At 41.9% G+C, this 19,306-nt stretch overlaps 1 protein-coding gene across 4 annotated transcripts in view; it reads right to left on the bottom strand.

Annotated features, from left to right (window-relative positions):
- LOC139757748 (acyl-coenzyme A synthetase ACSM3, mitochondrial-like) overlaps nt 1-11,693 on the bottom strand; it is an 83,838-nt gene extending 72,145 nt beyond the window's left edge. For 2 of the 4 annotated variants that reach the window (XM_071678501.1, XM_071678502.1), the window contains exons 1-4: nt 11,025-11,163; nt 4,725-4,900; nt 1,846-1,976; nt 1,220-1,406 (exon numbers count right to left, since the gene is read on the bottom strand). In XM_071678501.1, the coding sequence (XP_071534602.1) occupies nt 1,220-1,406; nt 1,846-1,976; nt 4,725-4,836 (430 nt within the window). In that variant the 5' untranslated portion in view covers nt 4,837-4,900; nt 11,025-11,163. Of the gene's footprint in view, nt 1-1,219; nt 1,407-1,845; nt 1,977-4,724; nt 4,901-11,024 lie in introns of all 4 variants that reach the window. The other 2 variants (XM_071678499.1, XM_071678500.1) reach the window with 2 other exon arrangements.
- Nucleotides 11,694-19,306: the final 7,613 nt, after the last annotated feature.

The raw sequence follows: 19,306 nt of genomic DNA, 5'->3' as shown, positions 1-19,306 counted from the left end.
TGAGCAGGGCAAGTATGCAGTCTGTTGTGGATGAGAGGGCTTGAGTCACTTGTTGTTCGCTGATGATACAGTGCTGGTGGCTGATTCGGGTGAGAAACTGCAGAAGTTGGTGACTGAGTTTGGAAAAAAAGTGTGAAAGGAGAAAGTTGAGAGTAAATGTGAAAAAGGGCAAGGTTATTAAGTTCGGTAGGTTTAAGGGACAAGTAAACTGGGATGTAAGTTTGAATGAAGATAAACGAGGAAGTGAAGTGTTGTAGATATCTGGGAGTGGACTTAGCAGCGAAGGGAACTATGGAAGCACAATTGAGTCACAGGGTTGGGGAGGGGGTGAAGGTTCTGGGAGTGATGAAGAATGTGGAAGTAGAGAATGTTATCTCCGAGAGCAAAAATGGTGATGTTTGAAGGAATAGTAGTTCCAACAGTATTATAAGGTTGCAAGACATGGGCTGAAGATAGAATTGTACAGAGGAGGGTGGATGCGTTGCAAATGAAATGTTTGAGGACAATATGTAGTGTGAGGTGGCATGATCGAGTAAGTAATGAAAGGGCAAGGGAGATGTGTGGAAATAAAAAGACTCCAGAAGAGGGTGTGTTGAAATGGTTTAGACATAAAGAGAGAATGAGTAAAGAAAGATTGACAAAGAGGATATACATGTCAAAGGTGGAGGGAACAAGAAGCAGGAGACCAAATTGGAGGAGGAAGGATGGAGTGAAAAAGATTTTGAGTGATAAGGGCCTGAACATACAGAGGGGTGAGAGGTGTGCGAGGAATACAGTGAATAGGAACAATGTGGTATACCGGGATTGATGCGCTGTCATTGGACTGCACCAGGACATGTGAAACGTCTGGGGAAACCATGGAAAGGTCTGTGGGGCCTGGATGTTGATAAGGAGCTGAGGTATCAGTGCTATAGATGTATAGCCATTAAGTCTTGCTCTACCCCAGCTAAACTATAGGAAATAGGATGAACATTATATCACAAGAACACCTCCACCACCTCTCTTCATCTGTCACCACATCCACCAATTCTCAGTCCCACAAACACTTACAATATTTGTTATGAAACATTGCACTTATGAGTACATAGACTGTAATGAGAATAGAATTAAAACATCATTCAAATGTGTGCATTTGTTTTGTTGTACTACACAATCACATGCATAAATTTCATGAAATGGGATAAACTGAATAAATAAATCATGAGGTGTGTTATCTTACCGCACCATGATCCAGCAACATTTATGATCCACCACTCAGGAACTTTTGGCAAGATGACAAGAGCACATCTTGGTGGACCTTGGTCAATGAGAGCTGTGGCTAGTGCCTGGGCCTGCTGATACAGGTCATGGTAGGTCATCATGATGCTATCATGGCCATTTGTAAAATGCAGTGCTGGGTGACCTGGCTGAAGAAAGGGCATCAAAGTCCAATGTATACTGAAAGATTCTGCAATATTTTCTGATTAACCTTCCATCAAGTACATCTTACATTTAGATTAATCTTAATCCATAACAGCAACTCATCAAAGAAAAAAGTCCCGAATCTTTACATATCATGGAATACACTCCTCCCTCTATAGCCTCAGGCTATAAGGAAAAGTTTTTACACGAAGACACTGAGAAGTTAAACTTAAAGGATCTATTTGACTTAAAACATTTAAAAGACTTTCTGGGGACAAAAAAAGCTCAAGAGATAAGGCTACTTATATGTCAAACACTACTCTATATGGTACAAGTCTATCTATCTGTATCTCCTTCAAGGGGGTGACCCTGGCAAGTAAGTACAAGTAGGTGCCATAACTAAATGCACATAACACATATGAAAGTAAAAGCACATTAACTCACCTTTTTCTTAGCCCAGGAGCCAACTATATCCTTGGCAAAGTTGAAATGCTCTGCTGGTTTAAGAGTTTGGAACTCTGATCTCACTTCATCGTAATCATAATGGCTGTTCAAAGCTATGCACGTCCGATATCCTAAAATATATATTGTTAATTCAGCTTTTTTTTACAATGGAATAATAGAATTCACTATTGCACCCAGTACTATTGTGCAATCTGCTGTCTCTGACATCAAAAAATCCTTTCAAATGACAAACATCTTTTGTTCTATGTGTAAGGGCATAATTACATACCAGTCTTTATTATGATACATGATGAAACAAATGGGTATAACTGCATACCAGTATTTATCATAATACAATATTAAGAAACATAGTTGTGCCAAAATCTCAACATCCTTCTCAGTCTCAGTAAGAAAAGGGATATTCTTTAAATTTCCATGAGTTTAAAATGAACTTCAATACAGAATCATAAACACAGTAGTACTGCTATCATCAAAAAGCAGCTTTCAAGCCAAACGAGTACAAATCTTGGTTTAATATGATACCCACCTCCAAAGGGTGATACAAACACCTAGCAACATTACCATACAAGGGCAAGTTACTTTCCTTTAGCCATTTACCTTTGTCCTCTGGGGTCTCATTACCAGCAACTTATGAAAAATACTCTCTACAACCTTCAGATTCTGATCTTGTTACCAGTAACCTATAGCATGTCCTACCTTCCCCTGTAAATCTTCTCAGTCAATTGGTTTCATCGAGAATCTGGAAGCAAATTAACCCTAGACAAGAGTCCTTTTCCTAGAGTTGTTTTCTTTTATAAAGTCAGATGACTTTACCCCACTTCAACTCTCCTACTAACACCCAAACTCCTTTATATTCAGCCTTTTCATCCATCTTTGGTGGGTGTTCAAACAGTACTATTTCTGCAATACACATCACAAATATATTGTTTTAAATCAGTAAGTATTCTGGTCAACCACAGAACAAGAAAATGAACACTCACTGTCTGTCACCACCACTACCATTGCTGCCACTTTAACTTAAGCCACCTATCTTTTTGGTGTTTTATAGCAAAATTACTACACTATAGCAACTGTATAACTAACAGTGCAATAACAGCAAAACAATCATTATGGCAACTTAGTGATTTTAGCACAATATGGATGTCAAAAAATTTGACCTTGGAGCTCATCCTAACTCATATAATGGAAGTTTATTGGAAATTTATTACATACCTTCTATGCATTAGGAGTCCATTCTAAAATCCTTATGAAGGTCCTGCCTAGGTTTTATGGTCTACAGAAGCATAGGTTTTATTTCCTTTTAGCTCAGATGGAATGGGCAACTGAGTATTCTAATCAAAGCCATCTCACTAACGATATAAATAGTCAATTTATTTTCATACATGATCACCACTTCCCATCTCCGTGAGGTAGCACTAAAAACAAAGAAAGGCCACATCCACTCACATCCATTCTCTAGCTGTCATATGTAATACATCAATACCACAGCTTCCCATTCACGATCAGGCCCCAAAGGCCTTTCTATGGTTTACCCCGGATGCATCACATGCCCTGGTCCAGTCAACTGACAGTACATCAACCTCTGTATACCACATCATTTTAATTCACTCTATCCCATGCATGTTTTTTACCCTCCGGTAAGTTCAGGCCCAAATCACTCAGAATCTTTTTCATCTCATCCCTCCCCCTCCAATTTGGTCTCCCTGCTTCACCTTGTTCCCTCCACCTCCGACACATATATCTTCTTTGTCAATTTTTCCTCACTCATTCTCTATATTCCAAATCACTTCAACACACCTTCTTCAGCTCTCTCAACCACAGTCTTTTTATTTCCACACATCTATCTTACCCTTTCATCACTTACTCGATCAAACCACCTCACACCACATATTGTCCTCAAACATCTAATTTCCAACACGTTCATTATCCTCCATACAACCCTATCCATAGCCCATGTCTTGCAACCATACAACACTGTTGGAACCACTATTCCTTCAAACATACCCATTTTTGCTCTTTGAATAACATTCTTTCCTTTCACACATTCTTCATCGCTCCCAGAACCTTCGCCCCTTCCACACCCTGTGACTCATTTCCGCTTCCATGGCTCCATTCACTGCTAAGTCCACTCCTAGATACCTAAAACACTTCACTTCCTCCAATTTTTCTCCATTCATAATTACATCCCAATCTACTTGTCCCTCAACCCTACTGAACCTAATAACCTTGCTCTTATTCTTTCAACTTTCTCCTTTCACACACTTTTCCAAACTCAGTCACCAACTTTTGCAGTTTCTAACTCGAAAGTGAATAAAAGCAAGGCTATTAGGTTTAGCTGGGATGAGGAAGGGGTTAGTTGGGGTGTGAGTTTAAATGGAGAAGTATTGGAGGAAGTGAAGTGCTTCAAATAACTGAGAGTAGACATGCCAGCGAATGAAACCATGGAAACAGAAATAAGTCATAGGGTGAAGAAACAAAGTTCTGAGAGTACAGAAGAATGTATGGAGAGAGAATGTTATCTGTGAGGGCAAAAATGGGTATGTTCAACAGAATAGTAGTCCTAACAATAGTGAATAGTGAAAAGCTGTGTGGCACAGGGGTGGATGTGATGGAAATGATATGTTTGAGGACAATATGTGGTGTGAGGTGGTTTTATAGAGTCAGTAATGAAAGGATAAGAGAGATGTGTGGTAATAAAAACAGTGTGGTTGAGAGAGCAGAAGAGGGTATGCTGAAATGGTCTGACCATATAGAGAAAATGGTCAGAAAATGGACATGTGCAGCATCTGTCATACAGTATGAAGGGGGAAGACTGACTACTTCTCATGCACCATGCATATGTTCAACTATAGCAATACCTTGAGTTATGGTTCCCCTGGGCTCAACAAATACTGAGCGAGGTGCTGATGCTAAACCTCTGCCAGACATCCAGGCTGAGCCCTGCAGATAATGCATCAACAGCCTGGCCATAATAAATTTGGAGGCTGGTCTGATTTTCCTTCACCTCTGTTATTGTAGTGCATGGATGTTAACTCTGGAAGGTAAAAAGCGTAAAATGTATTTTCCTTTAGTAACAAAATTGAGAAGCTTTTTCCTTAGTTCAAGTTAGACAATAAAACTAATGATTCTTCTTTATAGTAAAACTATGAAAAATACTAAATAATCTATATCTAGCCAAGTTGATAAGCATCTTCCATAAGTTATCGATCCCCTCACTGAAAACAATAGAGTAAAAATTTTCAGTTTTTCACCTATTCCTATTATTCTTATTCTTATTATCATTATTATAATTATTATTATAACTATCATTATTATTATTTCATCATACTCTGTCACAGTCTCCCGTGTTAGCGAGGTAGCGCAAGGAAACAGACGAAAGAATGGCCCAACCCGCACACACACATGTATATACATACACGTCCACACATGCACATATACATACCTAAACATTTCAATGTATACATATATATACACACACACCTGAAAAGGGACTGGTGATTGGGAATACCTGGTTTAAAAAGAGAGATTTACATAAGTATACGTATGTAAGTAGGAGAGATGGCCAGAGAGCATTATTGGATTACGTGTTAATTGATAGGCGTGCAAAAGAAAAACTTTTGGATGTTAATGTGCTGAGAGGTGCAACTGGAGGGATGTCTGATCATTATCTTGTGGAGGCGAAGGTGAAGATTTGTAGAAGTTTTCAGTAAAGAAGAGAATATTGGAATGAAGAGAGTGGTGAGAGTAAGTGAGCTTGGGAAGGAGACTTGTGTGAGGAAGTACCTGGAGAGACGAGTACAGAATGGAAAAAGGTAAGAACAAAGGACGTAAGGGGAGTGGGGGAGGAATGGGATGTATTCAGGGAAGCAGTGATGGCTTGCACAAAAGATGCTTGTGGCATGAGAAGCGTGGGAGGTGGGCAGATTAGAAAGGGTAGTGAGTGGAGGGGTGAAGAAGTAAGATTATTAATGAAAGAGAAGAGAGAGGCATTTGGACAATTTTTGCAGGGAAAAAATGCAAATGAGTGGGAGATGTATAAAAGAAAGAGGCAGGAGGTCAAGAGAAAGGTGCAAGAGGTGAAAAAGAGGGCAAATGAGAGTTGGGGTGAGAGAGTATCATTAAATTTTAGGGAGAATAAAAAGATGTTTTGGAAGGAGGTAAATAAACTGCACAAGACAAGGGAGCAAATGGGAACCTCAGTGAAGGAAGCTAATGGGGAGGTGATAACAAGTAGTGGTGATGTGAGAAGGAGATGGAGTGAGTATTTTGAAGGTTTGTTGAATGTGTTTGATGATAGAGTGGCAGATATAGGGTGTTTTGGTCGAGGTGGTATGCAAAGTGAGAGGGTTAGGGAAAATGATTTGGTAAACAGGGAAGAGGTAGTAAAAGCTTTGCACACGATGAAAGCCGGCAAGGCAGCGGGTTTGGATGGTTTTGCAGAGGAATTTATTAAAAAAGGGGGTGACTATATTGTTGACTGGTTGGTAAGGTTATTTAATGTATGTATGATTCTTGGTGAGGTGCCTGAGGATTGGTGGAATGCTTGCATAGTGCCATTGTACAAAGGCAAAGGGGATAAGAGTGAGTGCTCAAATCACAGAGGTATAAGTTTGTGGAGTGTCCCTGGTAAATCATATGGGAGGGTATTGATTGAGAGGGTGAAGCCATGTACAGAGCATCAGATTGGGGAAGAGCAGTGTGGTTTCAGAAGTGGTAGAGGATGTGTGGATCAGGTGTTTGCTTTGAAGAATGTATGTGAGAAATACTTAGAAAAGCAAATGGATTTGTATGTAGCATTTATGGATCTGGAGAAGGCATATGATAGAGTTGATAGAGATGCTCTGTGGAAGGTATTAAGAATATATGGTGTGGGAGGCAAGTTGTCAGAAGCAGTGAAAAGTTTTTATCGAGGATGTAAGGCATGTGTACGTGTAGGAAGAGAGGAAAGTGATTGGTTCTCGGTGAATGTAGGTTTGCGGCAGGGGTGTGTGATGTCTCCATGGTTGTTTAATTTGTTTATGGACGGGGTTGTTAGGGAGGTGAATGCAAGAGTTTTGGAAAGAGGGGCAAGTATGCAATCTGTTGTGGATGAGAGAGAGCTTGGGAAGTGAGTCAGTTGTTGTTCGCTGATGATACAGCACTGGTGGCTGATTCATGTGAGAAACTGCAGAAGCTGGTGACTAAGTTTGGTAAGGTGTGTGAAAGAAGAAAGTTGAGAGTAAATGTGAATAAGATCAAGGTCATTATTTACAGTAGGGTTGAGGGTCAAGTCAATTGGGAGGTAAGTTTGAATGGAGAAAAACTGGAGGAAGTGAAGTGTTTTAGATATCTGGGAGTGGATTTGGCAGCGGATGGATCCATGGAAGTGGAAGCGAATCATAGGGTGGGGGAGGGGGCGAAAATTCTGGGAGCGTTGAAGAATGTGTGGAAGTCGAGAACATTATCTCCGAAAGCAAAAATGGGTATGTTTGAAGGAATAGTGTTTCAAACAATGTTGTATGGTTGCGAGGCGTGGGCTATGGATAGAGTTGTGCGCAGGAGGGTGGATGTGCTGGAAATGAGATGTTTGAGGACAATATGTGGTGTGAGGTGGTTTGATCGAGTAAGTAATAATAGGGTAAGAGAGATGTGTGATAATAAAAAGAGTGTGGTCGAGAGAGCAGAAGAGGGTGTTTTGAAATGGTTTGGTCACATGGAGAGAATGAGTGAGGAAAGATTTACCAAGAGGATATATGTGTCAGAAGTGGAGTGAACGAAGAGAAGTGGGAGACCAAATTGGAGGTGGAAAGATGGAGTGAAAAAGATTTTGAGTGATCGGGGCCTGAACATGCAGGAGGGTGAAAGGTGTGCAAAGAATAGAGTGAATTGGAACAATGTGGTTTACCGGGGTCGACGTGCTGTCAATGGATTGAACCAGGGCACGTGAAGCGTCTGGGGTAAACCATGGAAAGTTGTGTGGGGCCTGGATGTGGAAAGGGAGCTGTGGTTTCGGTGCATTATTACATGACAGCTAGAGACTGAGTGTGAACGAATGTGGCCTTTGTTGTCTTTTCCTAGCGCTACCTTGCACATATGAGGGGGGAGGGGGTTGTTATTCCATGTGTGGCGAGGTGGCGATGGTAATGAATAAGGGCAGACAGTATGAATTATGTACATGTGTATATATGTATATGTCTGTGTGTGTATATATATGTATACGTTGAGATGTATAGGAAAAGACAACAAAGGCCACATTCGTTCACCCACAGTCTCTAGCTGTCATGTATAATGCACCGAAACCACAGCTCACTTTCCTCATCCAGGCCACACAAAGCTTTCCATGGTTTACCCCAGACGCTTCACATGTCCTGGTTCAATCCATTGACAGCATGTCGATCTTGGCATAACACATCGTTCCAATTCACTCTATTCCTTACACGCCTTTCACCCTCCTGCATGTTCAGGCCCCGATCGCTCAAAATCTTTTTCACTCTATCCTTCCACCTCCAATTTGGTTTCCCATTTCTCCTCATTCCCTCCACCTCTGACACATATATCCTCTTGGTCAATCTTTCATCACTCACTCTCTCCATGTGACCAAACCATTTTAATACACTCTCTTCTGCTCTCTCAACCACACTCTTTTTTTATTACCACACATCTCTCTTACCCTTTCATTACTTACTCGATCAAACCACCTCACCCCACATATTGTCCTCAACATCTCATTTCCAAAACATTCATACTCCTCCGCACAACCCTATCTATAGCCCAGGCCTCGACACCATGTAACATTGTTGGAACTACTATTCCTTCAAACATACCCATTTTTGCTTTCCGAGATAATGTTCTCACCTTCCACACATTTTTCAATGCTCCCAAAACTTTCGCCCCCTTCCCCACTCTGTGACTCACTTCCGCTTCCATGGTTCCATCCGCTGCCAAATCCACTCCCAGATATCTAAAACAATTCACTTCAGATTTTCTCCATTCAAACTTACCTTCCAACTGACTCTTCCCTCAACCCTACTGTACCTATTAACCTTGCTCTTATTCACATTTACTCTCAGCTTTCTTCTCTCACACACTTTACTAAACTCACACTTTACAAAACTCAGTCACCAACTTCTACAGTTTCTCAACTGAATCAGCCACCAGCGCTGTATCATCAGCGAACAACAATTGACTCACTTCCCAAGCCACCTCATCCACAAGAGACTGCATACTTGCCCCTCTCTCCAAAACTCTTGCATTCACCTCCCTAGCAACCCCATCCATAAACAAATCAAACAACCATGGAGACGTCACACACCCCTGCCGCAAACCGACATTGACTGAGAACCAATCACTTTCCTCTCTTCCTACATGTACACATGCCTTACATCCTCGATAAAAACTTTTCACTGCTTCCAACAACTTACCTCCCACACCAAATACTTTTAATACCTTCCACAGAGCATCTCATATGCTTCTCCAGATCCATAACTGCTAAATACAAATCCATTTGTTTATCTAAGTATTTCTCACATACATTCTTCAAAGCAAACACCTGATCCACACATTCTCTACCACTTCTCAAACCACACTGTTCTTCCCCAATCTGATGTTCTGTACATGCCCTCACCCTCTCAATCAATACCTTCCCATATAATTTCGCAGGATTACTCAACAAACTTATATCTCTGTAATTTGAACACTCACCTTTATCTCCTTTGCCTTTATACAATGGAACTATGCATGCACTCTGCCAATCCTTAGGCACTTCACCACGAGCCATACATATGCTAAATATCCTCACCAACCATTCATCACCACAGTCACCCCCTTTTTTTAATAAATTCCACTGCAATACCATCCAACCCGCCGCCTTGCTGGCTTTCATCTTCCGCAAAGCTTTCACTATATCTTCTCTGTTCACCAAATTATTCTCCCTACCCCTCTCACTTTGCACACCACCTCAACCAAAACACCCTTTATCTGCCACTCTATCATCTAACACATTTAACAAACCTTCAAAATACTAACTTCATCTCCTACTCAAATCACCACTGATTGTTATTACCTCCCCATTAGCCCCCTTCACCGATGTTCCCATTTGTTCTCTTGTCTTACGCAATTTATTTACCTCCTTCCAAAACAACTTTTTATTCTCCCTAAAATCTAATAATACTATTCCTTTTATAATCTTAAAATCAGCCGAATAACACACGAAGCAAACAGCATATCATACTTGATATGCTGTGACACTACAAAACACATTCTGGATCATTTTTTTACACTTGTTCACCATATCAAACATTACTTAACTAGTATTATGAACAGAAGAAAAATGGCTTCAATTGTTCATATTCACTGTGCTATCATATGTAATAAAAAAAAAAAGTGCCTAATCCACAGCCTAGCTAAAACGACATTTCCATGCTTTTCCCTGACCAGTTCATATGTTCTGGTTCAGCCCAAAAACAGCATGTTGTTCCCTGTATACCAAATCACTCCATATCTCTCTCACAAGCCGTGATAACTCAAAGCATCTTTAACACAATCCTTCCGTCCTGACCTCGGTTTCCTCCTTGTTCTCTCCACTTTTGACACATGTAAATCCTTTGCTGGTTTCCACTTGCTCATTTTCTCTATTATAATATACTATGCTTACCATCACACCTCTCGCTAATCCTGTAATTCCTTATCAATCCTTGCACCACATATTATCCAACAAAGTTCTAATTCATCTATCCTATTCCACACTTTTGCATTTGAGGCCTAATTTCTACCTCAAAAGACTGATCTCCTTAACCATACACTCCAGTCTCATCAAGAACCGTTGGCCCTTCCCCAACCCCATAGTTCACATCTAATCGTTTCTTCTGCTGCTATGCCCACTCCCAGGTCTCTAAAGTATTCACTTTCTCCAGGTTTTCTCCATTCGAACTCGCACTGAAATCAACTTCACTCTCCCAAGATGAAGCTTATGACCTTACATTTACTCACATACTCTAAAACTTACTCTTTCATACACTCCCTCAAACTCAATCGACTCAACCCTCAGGCCACTCCGCCCACATCATATTATCGAACTCCTCCCTCCAAATTCCTCAAAACCTTCTCTATACACAGAATAAACAATCATGATGACATCATAGGCCTTTAACATACATTTACCTTCAACTGGATCCACTTACCCTCACTAGTGTGTCCATGGTCATTTGAGTGTAATTATCTAAGAGTTTTTGGGTCTCATACTTAGTTCAACAATTCTCGAGACCCATCATGAACCTTTCCTTCAAACCCGATTCCTCTTGGGCCCAGACGTTCTGTAACTCAGTGGCAAATTCTCACCTCCTGGTTTTGAGTAACATCACCAAACGAGATGCTCATACCGTGTAAGATTATCAATGACAAATCACATTACAGATGGTAAACAGGCGCCAAGTGTTGCCAACTCAACATTTCAGCACTAAAAAAACCGCTAAACTTATTAAAATGACAGAAAAATGCTTTTCGAATTATTTCTGCTCCTTGACGTACCAGATTACTACTAACAGGTACGACTGACTGACTTAACAGTAAACTAAACATCCACTATTATTCCAGATCTGCTAATTCCTAATCCGCAATCTCCGTCCTCGTTGACATGTTTGTCGAGGTCTATAGGAGGGTCCTGGTTGCGGATGCAATGACTCGTGTTTTCATTGACACTGTTTTTTGTTACATCCTTAGGCAGCTTATAATCATAACAGCAGTTTCCATTTCTTCTTAACCATACTTTACAGTTAGCATTGCACTTAAGCTTCTGATATCTATTTCGGAACTTTGACTTTACAATGTTCATATAACTAAAGATACGCTCTACATCAGAGTTGGAGTGAGACAATGTCAGCGCAGTCAAAGCCAACTCAGAGAAGTCACTACATGGATTTTCTCCTGTTGCATCCCTGGACGAGGACATTTCAGCCGAGTGCTAGGTTGCCATTGTTTTGTTTCCACAATGCGTGATGAAGCTTCCTCCACTGGAACTCAGTGCGTGAGAATTTCTTCGTTATCATTAAACGTCTTTGCTAATTCTGGTATTCCAAACTTTATGGGTTGCAGGCATTCACTTGTACTCAAGTGACGACATTGACTGTAAACATTGGACGTTGTCTGGCAAGCGTTGGCGGAATCGTTTCACCAACCCCACGTCAAATTGTATGCATCTTCCTCGAATATTCTTTTCATAGGAAGCTTGCATTGTGCCATCTCGTTTTCAAACTGATGAACCAAGTACGGATATGGGTTATCCCAAACTGAACCTGTTCAAAAAAAATTTCGAACATGTTTATTTCGATGAAAATGAATTACGTGCAATATTTGTTTTGTTTCCCATATTCAAATAGGTTTCGTTTAACTTCCTAAATCACATTAACATATTCAAATAAATGTTCGAATTTCCTCTTATACTGAGATAACACTAAGTCTGGCGCTCATTAAGGAATAAAAAGGCACCACAGACGTGCAAAGACGCTAAATACGAACTTTAGGAGAAAGCCTATAAAAAGCGCTATATCTAGCGTCAAAAGTGGTTAGTTGGCAACTCTGTTAAAGATTACGCTTCAAGTCTCGTCCATTCACCGACCCTTCCACACATTTTTGAAGATAAGATGAATTCAAATGAAAACGTTGAGACAACCATAGAGAGTATCCTACACAACTTCTCAACCCAATGTAAGAAAAGATATTAGACAGCTTGAAAGATTTATAAAGAATCTAATATAAAAAAGGTAATAGTTATTTTAAGTGTGTAATTTTTCTCTACCTGTGGAACAAGTTTTGTGGAGACAATCCAACTCAGCATGACTGTCTCCACGAAACATGCCGTGCCATATGTATTGAAAAATTACGTTAGATAAAATTGTATGAATTACTGAAGTGCGGTCACGGGCTAGTGTGATCATATATATAGGGGATAGGGGAGAAAGAATACTTCCCACGTATTCCCTGCGTGTCGTAGAAGGCGACTAAAAGGGGAGGGAGCGGGGGGCTGGAAATCCTCCCCTCTCACTTTTTTTTTTTTTTTTTAATTTTCCAAAAGAGGGAACAGAGAAGGGGCCCAGGTGAGGATATTCCCTCAAGGGCCCAGTCCTCTGTTCTCAACGCTACCTCGCTAATTTTTTTTTTTTTTTTTTTTTTTTTTTTTCCAAAAGAAGGAACAGAGAATTGGGCCAGGTGAGGGTAGTCCCTCAAAGGCTCAGTCCTCTGTTCTTAACGCTACCTCGCTAATGCGGGAAATGGCGAATAGTTTGAAAGAAAGAGAAAAATGAAAAAAAAAAAAAAAAATATATATATATATATATATATATATATATTTTTTTTTTTTTTTTTGCTTTGTCGTTGTCTCCCGCGTTTGCGAGGTAGCGCAAGGAAACAGACGAAAGAAATGGCCCAACCCACCCCCATACACATGTATATACATACGTCCACACACGCAAATATACATACCTACACAGCTTTCCATGGTTTACCCCAGACGCCTCACATGCCTTGATTCAATCCACTGACAGCACGTCAACCCCGGTATACCACATCGCTCCAATTCACTCTATTCCTTGCCCTCCTTTCACCCTCCTGCATGTTCAGGCCCTGATCACACAAAATCTTTTTCACTCCATCTTTCCACCTCCAATTTGGTCTCCCTCTTCTCCTCGTTCCCTCCACCTCCGACACATATATTCTCTTGGTCAATCTTTCCTCACTCATTCTCTCCATGTGCCCGAACCATTTCAAAACACCCTCTTCTGCTCTCTCAACCACACTCTTTTTATTTCCACACATCTCTCTTACCCTTACGTTACTTACTCGATCAAACCACCTCACACCACATATTGTCCTCAAACATCTCATTTCCAGCATATCCATCCTCCTGCGCACAACTCTATCCATAGCCCACGTCTCGCAACCATACAACATTGTTGGAACCACTATTCCTTCAAACATACCCATTTTTGCTTTCCGAGATAATGTTCTCGACTTCCACCCTATGATCCACTTCCGCTTCCATGGTTCCATCCGCTGCCAGATCCACTCCCAGATATCTAAAACACTTCACTTCCTCCAGTTTTTCTCCATTCAAACTCACCTCCCAATTGACTTAACCCTCAACCCTACTGTACCTAATAACCTTGCTCTTATTCACATTTACTCTTAACTTTCTTCTTCCACACACTTTACCAAACTCAGTCACCAGCTTCTGCAGTTTCTCACATGAATCAGCCACCAGCGCTGTATCATCAGCGAACAACAACTGACTCACTTCCCAAACTCTCTCATCCCCAACAGACTTCATACTTGCCCCTCTTTCCAAAACTCTTGCATTTACCTCCCTAACAACCCCATCCATAAACAAATTAAACAACCATGGAGACGTCACACACCCCTGCCGCAAACCTACATTGACTGAGAACCAATCACTTTCCTCTCTTCCTACACGTACACATGCCTTACATCCTCGATAAAAACTTTTCACTGCTTCTAACAACTTTCCTCCCACACCATATATTCTTAATACCTTCCACAGAGCATCTCTATCAACTCTATCATATGCCTTCTCCAGATCCATAAATGCTACATACAAATCCATTTGCTTTTCTAAGTATTTCTCACATACATTCTTCAAAGCAAACACCTGATCCACACATCCTCTACCACTTCTGAAACCACACTGCTCTTCCCCAATCTGATGCTCTGTACATGCCTTCACCCTCTCAATCAATACCCTCCCATATAATTTACCAGGAATACTCAACAAACTTATACCTCTGTAATTTGAGCACTCACTCTTATCCCCTTTGCCTTTGTACAATGGCACTATGCACGCATTCCGCCAATCCTCAGGCACCTCACCATGAGTCATACATACATTAAATAACCTTACCAACCAATCAACAATACAGTCACCCCCTTTTTTAATAAATTCCACTGCAATACCATCCAAACCTGCTGCCTTGCCGGCTTTCATCTTCCGCAAAGCTTTCACTACCTCTTCTCTGTTTACCAAATCATTTTCCCTAACCCTCTCACTTTGCACACCACCTCGACCAAAACACCCTATATCTGCCACTCTATCATCAAACATATTCAACAAACCTTCAAAATACTCACTCCATCTCCTTCTCACATCACCACTACTTGTTATCACCTCCCCGTTTGCGCCCTTCACTGAAGTTCCCATTTGCTCCCTTGTCTTACGCACTTTATTTACCTCCTTCCAGAACATCTTTTTATTCTCCTTGAGAAGAAAGATCATGAGAGGCAAGTGTTTTGGGAGCAGCTGAATGAGTGTGTTAGTGGTTTTGATGCACGAGACCGGGTTATAGTGATGGGTGATTTGAATGCAAAGGTGAGTAATGTGGCAGTTGAGGGAATAATTGGTATACATCGGGTGTTCAGTGTTGTAAATGGAAATGGTGAAGAGCTTGTAGATTTATGTGCTGAAAAAGGACTGATGATTGGGAATACCTGGTTTAAAAAGCGAGATATACATAAGTATACTTATGTAAGTAGGAGAGATGGCCAGAGAGCGTTATTGGATTACGTGTTAATTGACAGGCGTGGAAAGAGAGACTTTTGGATGTTAATGTGCTGAGAGGTGCAACTGGGGGGATGTCTGATCATTATCTTGTGGAGGCTAAGGTGAAGATTTGTATGGGTTTTCAGAAAAGAAGAGTGAATGTTGGGTGAAGAGGGTGGTGAGAGTAAGTGAGCTTGGGAAGGAGACCTGTGTGAGGAAGTACCAGGAGAGACTGAGTACAGAATGGAAAAAGGTGAGAACAATGGAAGTAAGGGGAGTGGGGGAGGAATGGGATGTATTTAGGGAATCAGTGATGGATTGCGCAAAAGATGCTTGTGGCATGAGAAGAGTGGGAGGTGGGTTGATTAGAAAGGGTAGTGAGTGGTGGGATGAAGAAGTAAGAGTACTAGTGAAAGAGAAGAGAGAGGCATTTGGACGATTTTTGCAGGGAAAAAATGCAATTGAGTGGGAGATGTATAAAAGAAAGAGACAGGAGGTCAAGAGAAAGGTGCAAGAGGTGAAAAAAAGGGCAAATGAGAGTTGGGGTGAGAGAGTATCATTAAATATATATATATATATATATATATATATATATATATATATATATATATATATATATATATATTATCCCTCGGGATAGGGGAGAAAGAATACTTCCCACGTATTCCCTGCGTGTCGTAGAAGGCGACTAAAAGGGGAGGGAGCGGGGGGCTGGAAATCTTCCCCTCTCGTTTTTTTTTTTTTAATTTTCCAAAACAAGGAACAGAGAAGGGGGCCAGGTGAGGATATTCCCTCCAAGGCCCAGTCCTCTGTTCTTAACGCTACCTCGCTAGCGCGGGAAATGGCGAATAGTTTGAATGAAAGAAATATATATATATATATATATATATATATATATATATATATATATATATATATATATATATATATATATATATATATATATATATATTCCATGTGTGGCGGGGTGGCGATGAGAATGAATAAAGGCAGACAGTGTGAAGTGTGTGCATGGGTATATATGTATGTGTCTGTGTGTGTATATATATGTGTACATTGAGATGTATAGGTATGTATATTTGCGTGTGTGGACGTGTATGTATATACATTGTGTATGGGGGTGGGTTGGGCCATTTCTTTCGGCTGTTTCCTTGCGCTACCTCGCAAACGCGGGAGACAGCGACAAAGCAAAATAATATCTATCTATCTATCTATCTATCTATCTATCTATCTATATATATATATATATATATATATATATATATATATATATATATATATATATATATGTTTCATTTTCTTTCATATTTGCCATTTTCCGCGTTAGCGAGGTAGCGTTAAGAACAGAGGGTTGAGCCTTAGAAGGAATATCCTCACTTGGTCGCCTTTTCTGTTCCTTTTGGAAAATTAAAAAAACGGGAGGGGCGTTGCAAATGCTTGGCACGTGTGTGCAAAAGCAATGTAAAGTTGAATTGTGTTACCATAGAGGCATAGAAGTTGATGGACAGAAAGAGAATGAAGCATGGCTGATTTGTTTGAGGTGAGGTGAGGTCGGTCGGTCGTTTGCTTAAGAAGGTTTGTGAAAGTACGGGGAGACCTGAGTTTCTACCTCGGCGCCTCGGCAAGTACTTACATCATGTCGCTTGGCCTTGCGCGTGCGAATCTTAGTATTAGTGATCTGCCCCAATGCCGCAGCAGCCTCCTTCAATGCAACCTCCTCCTCCTCAATGAGTCAAAAAGGAAGGCGACAAAAAAAAAAAAATCCGATGGCATGCATTCATTGGTGTATATGTTCCATGGGATAATACAGAGAAACCATGACCTGAAAGATATCACACATAGGCGCGTGTCGTTGTGGAGTTTTTCGCTCTGTGATCTCAGCTAACACGCATCTCTGCTTCAGTCGAAGCAGGCAGCCAAAATCCGATGGCATGCATACATTGGTGTGCATGTTCCATGGGATAATGCAGAGAAACCATTACCTGAAAGATACCACACATAGGCGCGTGTCGTTGAGTTTTTCGCTCTCTCAGTTAACACGCATCTCTCCTTCAGTCGAAGCAGGGAGGCATGCAGCCAGGCAGTCAAGTCTGACTGGTGGTGGTTGCTGTTGTTGTGGGTGCATGTATGCTGTGAGAGATTGGGCGGCTTCATCCAGCCTCGAGCGTGTTACACCGGTGCAGCAGCAGCCGCCCAAATGATTATCATAACTCTAACCTGATAATGTACGGGGAGATCTAAGTTTCTACCTCGCCGCCTCGGCAACCGCTTGCATGCATCATGTCATGTCGCTTGACCGTGCGCGTTTCTGCGATTCGTATGTCTTAGTGTTCTACCCTAAGCTGTTGTGGGTGTTGGCCAGACCCCAAGACCAAAGAAGATGCACTGAAGGCGCTGTGTGCATCTGTGTCGGTCAGAGGATGAGCCATGCATTTCACGGGCCGTGCATGAGCATACTCATATGCTTGTCTCAAAGATTAAGCCATGCAAGTGTAAGTAGAAGCATCCTCCTTCAATGCACATGCTCTGCTTGGTATGTGTACTGTTAACAAATGCCTCGTCATCTAAATAGTGACGCGCCGCTTATGAGCGATTTAAAGGGATTCCCAATGTCAAATGTGGCTGGTGGCTGCTATTGTTGTGGTTGCATGTATGCTGTGAGAGGTTCGGAGTCATCCAGCCTAGAGCGTTAAAGCAGCAGCAGCAGAAGTAGCCGCCAAAATGTTTATGATCTTGGTGGAAGTAGCAAATAAAGTTAGTCAGTCAAGTCTGACTGGTGGTGGTTGCTGTTGTAGTTGGTGCATTTATGCTGTGAGAGGTCCGGCGGCGTCATCTAGCCTCGAGCGTGTTACACCGGTGCAGCAGCAGCCGCCCGAATGTTTATAATGACTCTTGGGTCAAGCTGATTGTTGGCCAGACCCAGAGAGACAAAGCATGCACCTTTGGGGTTGGGTGCATGCCTGCTCATCTGAATAGTGACGCTTATGAATGGACTAAAGAGATGCCCAAGGTGTTCTTTTTCTCCTACCTTGGGTACGTGCACGCTGGAGTGCAGGAGTGCGCCATAGAGCTGGGGTTTTAAGAAAGGTGATCTTTTTGAGCTTGACTCTAGCCAGATATTGTACGCGGAGATCTAAGTTTCTACCTCGCCGCCTCGGCAATTGCATGAATGCATCATGTCATGTCGCTTGATTGTGTGCGTTTCTGCGATTCGTAGGTCTTAGTGCTCTACCCCAAGCTGTTGTCAGTGTTGGCCAGACCCAAAGAAGATGCACTTAGGGTGTGTGTTTGTGTGTGGTATGGAAAGCGAGAGCGCGCGGGAGGTAGATTAAGAGTTGTGTATTTCGCCACCGTAACTGGACCTCCTACGCCGGCATCGAAAGTGAGAGTGAGGAGGAGGAGGCTGGCTGGGTGTGTGTGTTTGTGTGTGGTATGGAATGCGAGAGCGCGCGGGAGGTAGGGGGGTCAGCCTTCCTCCTCCTCCTCCGCCGTCACAATCCCGCTCCCTCGCTCGCGTACGACGTTACGAAAACAACCGGCAATCTAGTGAGTGATGTCAAACTCCGCGAACGCAATGTGGGTCGATCGATAATGGTCCACTGATGTTCACCACCACCACCGTGTGTGAGGAAGGGAGGGAGGTGGGTCGGCCGCGCGTCATCGAAAGCGAGAGTGAGGAGGAGGTGGTTGACTGGCTGGCTGGCTCGGTGTGTGTGGTATGCGCGCGGGGAGGGAGGGGGGTCGGCCGCCGCCGCCGCTCTCTCGCTTAGGTTAGGTTTAACTCGGAGAAAGTTTAGGGGATTTGTCACGCCTATTGATGGCAAAAGCCCCAACATAGTCGACATATAGATTAAGAGTTGTGTATTTCGCCACTGTAACTGGACCTCCTATACCAGCATCGAAAGTGAGAGTGAGGAG

Source organism: Panulirus ornatus, chromosome 28 (assembly GCF_036320965.1).
Source record: "Panulirus ornatus isolate Po-2019 chromosome 28, ASM3632096v1, whole genome shotgun sequence".
Classification (NCBI taxonomy): Eukaryota; Metazoa; Arthropoda; class Malacostraca; order Decapoda; family Palinuridae; genus Panulirus; species Panulirus ornatus.
Note: the sequence above shows the minus strand (reverse complement) of the source record. Positions and strands in the feature narration are given on the sequence as shown.